General features: G+C 38.0%; 1 protein-coding gene across 1 annotated transcript in view; it reads left to right on the top strand.

Moving 5' to 3' along the window:
• CD36 (CD36 molecule (thrombospondin receptor)) overlaps positions 1-5,340 on the top strand; it is a 26,017-nt gene extending 20,677 nt beyond the window's left edge. The window contains 5 exon segments of the mRNA XM_010283617.1: positions 1,617-1,804; positions 2,595-2,713; positions 4,054-4,127; positions 4,915-4,969; positions 5,176-5,340. Coding sequence (XP_010281919.1) covers positions 1,617-1,804; positions 2,595-2,713; positions 4,054-4,127; positions 4,915-4,969; positions 5,176-5,340 — 601 coding nt within the window.
• Positions 5,341-5,606: the final 266 nt, after the last annotated feature.

Genomic DNA, 5,606 nt, shown 5'->3' with positions numbered 1-5,606 from the left:
GTGCCACCCGCCCGCGCCGCCGTTTCGGGGGACCTGCAGTGGCTCTGCTGGGGCTCAGCCCACTGAGGAGGTTCAACATAAACCTCTTGCCTAAACACAAGTAAATTCGTCAGCTGTGCTTATGACTCAGAACCTGATTCTGCCGCTTTTATTCATGTCAAGTAGCAAGCTGGTTACGGTGTATTTTACCAGCTGGTTATGGACGTATAATTCAGGACGCTGTTGTGAGCTGTTCCAGATCTATGAAAGACACTGAGGACACAGGGTTCAAAGTCCTGAGCTGCTTCTAAGATGAGGACCCGGGCTATAACCTGCCTTGTTTGGTCTGAGACGGCAGTAGGTGCAGCAGGGGCCACTTCGCCCGTCTTCGGCGTTTCTGCAGAACAGGATTTACTGTCGTCCACTAGATACTCAGAATTGCTTTCTCACAGGGTATTTTTACGTATCCTATTTTTATGTATTTACAAACAAACAAACAAAACTGCTTAATGCATCCTATACTGATGGCTTTTCAGCCTGCCGCTTCTACTGTTTCTAACCAGTGTCCCTAAGTTCTCCAGCTGGATCGCTGAAAGCAATGTTAAAAGATTTAAAGTGCATCACAGTGTATTTACTTCGGGCTGTTTGACCCCCTTATTTATTTTGCTGCCTGGAAACAGCTGCTTCCTTTTAACTAGGTTTAAAGTGGGCCATTTGCTTTGCAGACTGTTTGTTTTTAAAGATCAGTGTTTTTACTTGAAGTTAAAGTTCCTTTTTTTTGGAAGTAATTGTATCACCAAACTGGAAAGCATTTCACAGGTCATGGAAAAAGGAATTCTATGGAGAGGAGAAATGATAAAATTCTTTGGGTTGATTGCACACAGTTTGAGAGAGGCCTCTGGCTGTTTAATTCTCACAATTAATGAAAGATGAAGGAGGACAATAACAATCACCCAAAGGTCGTGCTGAAACAAGGTCATGCAAAATGGTTCTGTCCATGTTGCCAAACCCGGAACCTTCTTTTGTTTGGCTGCAATACAAAGTGTTGCTGCCCTGGTTACATTGCTGTGTAATAACCATATCTCCATATCAGTTGATAATGTATCAGCAAAAAGAAGCTTAAGTGGTATTCTGATTCATACGCAATGGAATAAGGTTATATGCAGAATGTCGCCTGCATCATAAAGCTTAGATTAGTATCATCAGGTCAGCAAAAACCTATAACAGAACTGATTTATATTGATAAGTATTCCCACTGTAGTCCGAAAACTTTCAAAAATTTCATAATAACATTCCGTGTAAAAGTGTGTGGGGAAAAGAACTCTTAGTTAGTTAGTTAGTTTTGTGTGTATTGGTTTTTATTGGTAATAGTAATTTTGTCTTTTTGTGTATTGTCATGCTCACCTCTGAGCTTATACATCTCTTTGTGAAAGTGTGGAATATTCTCCACAGAGAAATAGAGGAGCCCCCCTGCAAGCTGCCCAACAGAGGGAAGGGTGCCTGGACACTGTCTTTCTGGAGTACTTGTTTCTTTTAAGAGAGAGACGGTTGGGGATCCTCAAGGAGTATTGCCATGAATTCAGATGATTTAGTGATTCAATCCAAACTGAAACATGTTTCTCCTCCTTTATATTCAGATCAATCTATGGAGTTTTCCAGGGCAAGCAGGATGTGAAGGGCATCACACTCTATCGTTTCACAGTTCCTCGTGAAGCATTTGCATCGCCTGCCGAAGTCAGAGATAATTATTGCTTCTGTACAGATGAAGTCATATCAAAGAACTGCACAGTAGCTGGAGTCCTAGATATTAGTGCCTGCAAAGCAGGTATAGTAGTGACACGGTACTGCCAAACAAACCATTTAAGTGGGGACAAAGCACGTGTCCTGTAGCTGAGGTGTTAGTCTAAGATCCAGGACGTCCGTGTCGGTCTGTGAATTCTCCCACAGATTGCCTGTGAGACCATTTCCCGAAGCGAGGACTGTAATATTTCTCTATTTTGCATAATGCTATGCAAAAGCGTGATACTCCAGATTGTATACTGCAACTGCAGGAGTGCACGTACAGCAGGTACAGAAGAGGATTCTATAGGCACTGTATAAAAGGCAGAGACAGTCACAGTCCTTGCATTTGTGGTAGCTCACACGCAGCGTGTGTGTCTACACAACTAACTACTCATGCGGAGATTGAGAGACGCTATTGGTTAAGGTTCGCTCTGGTTTAATGAAATAAATATATACGGAACCTGCGTTGGGTGCCGAGTGGACAGCATGGGTTCCCTTCAGGCTTCTACTACAACAAGATCATGAGGGTGGGGGGAAACAGTAAGAGTCAGGTCCTCATTCCAGAGTGAAACTGGGAGCACTGCCAGCTACACAGAGCGGGGATGGCCAGACAAGCAGGCTTTATAACTACAACTTATTTCAGCAGGCGAATTTTCCTAATGACAGCAGAATCACAGGAAGTGATTTTTTGGAGGGTGGGACTATTAACATTTTTATCAGGATTGTTTGTCCATATAAAAAAAATATGTTTGCCTGGAAAACGGCCTCAGAAGATGAGCACTGAAACAAGGCTTACTGATTCAAGCGAGTTTGGTTTTTTTTTTTTGAAATAGGAAGACCAGTATTTATCTCTCTTCCGCATTTTCTTCATGCAAGTGATTCTGTACTGCATGATGTTGAAGGCCTGAGCCCAAACGAGAAGGAGCATGAGACGTTTCTAGATGTAGAGCCTGTAAGTCCAAATATTTAATAATTGTAAACTTGCGGTGTTTAAATTTAATTGTAGTAGAGTAGGCCTTCTACCCAGGGGGACGAGCAGAAGGTTCAATATTTTCCTGCTTGCTTTTGCAAGATCTGCTCACAAAAGTGTTACGGTTTTAGCAGGGGAAATTTAGAGCAGAATTTTGTCACATTCTGACCTTCAAAGTTTGGAAAATAAGTTTTGATTCTTCCTTATTGGGAATGTAGGACTAAAAAGATTCGCAAACTTTGAGGTATGCTATAGCTTTTCTATTACCTTCAAGTACTTTGAGAAAATTCTTTTCTATGGAGGTTCCTCTGTTCCGTCTATACTAAATATTTTTAATTTTCTATAACTGAACATTTTTTCTATAATTAATTGAATCAATTGAAATTAAATTAAAATAAATTGCAATTAAATAAATATAAAGCAGTTTATTTCAAAGAAAATTGCTAGATGTTTGAACAGACTAGTCTAGAACAGACCAATATAGTCTTTGTGACTCAGATTGTCCAACAGAGCTCACAAACAGAATGAATTTTTGACAGCTCTGATTTTGACTGCCTCCAATTTTACCTTTACTTCTGTTCCAGTGATTCACATTCTTATCTTTAAGTGTATTTACCAAAATTTTCTGAATTGTGTGATGGATTCTAAGGTTTCAAAATTTTATTTTGCTCTGAACTTGGATGAAAAGGTAAAATTCAGGATTTTGTACTAAAATATTTTTAGTCATATAATTTGACAGTTAAGCTATGTAACTTCAATGGGGAGATCTAAATTTAAATCTTTGTTTCACTTTATTTGGAATAGTGGCATCAACCAGAATTTCCTAAACCCGATATGAAATTTTCGAGAATCACACCCTGTCTTATTTTTGTGGAAGACAGAGCAGAAAAGGAGGAGATGAAAAAAAGATCTGACCTTTGTTTTGATATGTTTGTTCTGATATGAAATATTTGGTTTTGGCCCTATGCAAGTTAAACATCTTTCTTATTGAAGAATGAAATTTAGGTAATTTCTGGTGGAAAAAAATCGTAAACCATATTTTTATATTAAACATTTAATGACTGATTTAGTATTTTTAACCTTTTTTTTCCTGTAAGTTTTAATTGCAGATTACAACAATAACTATGATAAAGTCACAAAATCAGAACTTCTGTGAGAAATGAGACCCTTAGAAACATTAAAATTTCATAAAAACCCAATCCTTCAAAACATAAGGATAAAATAATATCAAAGTGCTTTTTGATAAAGTCCATATTCTAGGCTTAGGCATCCAATTCAAGAATTAAAATTAATGTAGGGGTTTTTTTTTCCCCTGGCTTTAGATCACTGGTTTTACACTACAATTTGCAAAAAGGCTGCAAGTAAACCTCCTTGTGAAACCTGCACCAAAAATTGAGTAAGTACTACTTCATTATTTTATTTTTAAAGACTTTTTTTTCAAGAGGGCTGAGTGGTCTATGAAAATGTCAGTAGAAATGAATGGGAAAAGAAGGAATAAAAATACTTTCCTAAAGCCTTTTCACCTTTCTTACCAAAATTTCAGTCATGACTTTTCAGAGAACATAAATTTCATCAAAAGAGGAACTCTTCTTGAGCAAGACGTTGTCCAAGTTTTTTAACACACATTTGATTTCCCCACAGAAGCTTACAAGGCAACATATTTTTAAAAATAACATTCTTACAAAACCCAAATGGGGGCCACAAAGATGAAGTAGAAGGCAAAGTGTACTTTCTGTAATAAATCCAATTAGAGAGAGAGGATTTATGTATTCTCTGTTACTAAATGGATTTTATCACAAGGGTTGATGGGTCTCTATAGCTGTTTTTGTTTTTTCTCTTCATTGGCCCAAATGTACATGTACAGATGTGCATTTCGGGATCGTGTATGTCTGGAAGGTGAACACCACACAGATCTTCAGACCCTCTCACCAACACCCAGCTGTGTCCAACTTTCTTCTTTCTGAGTACCCACATATGGAAGACTAGACAGAAAGAGATGGTTGTCTGATATGTAAAATGGCTGCAATTAATTGCAGGCTTATTTTTTTGAGTCCAAAACTATACTAAGAAGCTACATATGGAACGTAGAAATGTAGTTAGAGGAGAAAAAAAAACGTTTAAGTAGAGACTGGGCTTATGAACCAAACTAAAGGTGACATGCTGTACTTATTTTCTCATTTCAGAGCTTTATCAAAAGTCCAAAAACCTTATATTTTTCCTCTTCTTTGGCTAAATTAGGTTAGTATATTTTCTGACTCTTAATCTTTGCTGTTTAAAAAAAAAAAAAAAAAAAAGAAAAGAAAAACGACCTAACTTTTTCAGTCTTGGTGTCCTGAAACTGGGCAATTAAATTCATGCTGTGATTTGCACATGCCAAGAATATACTCGGCAAGCGAGTGCTTGCATACTTACCTTTCACTGACATTTCTCTTGCACTGTTTCAGTCTGCTGTTATTGGGGATGAGAAAGCAGAAATGTTCAGAAATAAAGTCACGGGCCGGGTCCAGATGCTGAGTGTGCTGCAGATGGTGTTAATGATTGCAGGTTCTGTGCTGTTCCTCGCATTCATGGGTTCCTATTTCATATGCAGATCAAAGAAATTAAAATAAGTAAGTAAGCACTAACGGCTCACTCCTTCCTCAGGGTTTCAAGAACTTCAGAATCATTGTGTATTTAGCTGTTCTTGTTTTTAAGTGTTAGTAAATTCAGCAGTTGTTCTGTGAGAAATTATCCAGATAATTTAACTAATGTTTTCAAATTCTCTTCCCAGCCTTAAACTTTCCGGATGCTCTTAACATGCTCAGGAGAGGGTATTGGGAACTAGATCAGAAGATCAACAGTTTTTTTTATTCCAAAACATAACACGATTGTTGTG

Source organism: Phaethon lepturus, unplaced genomic scaffold, assembly GCF_000687285.1.
Source record: "Phaethon lepturus isolate BGI_N335 unplaced genomic scaffold, ASM68728v1 scaffold5883, whole genome shotgun sequence".
Taxonomy (NCBI): Eukaryota; Metazoa; Chordata; class Aves; order Phaethontiformes; family Phaethontidae; genus Phaethon; species Phaethon lepturus.
Note: the sequence above shows the minus strand (reverse complement) of the source record. Positions and strands in the feature narration are given on the sequence as shown.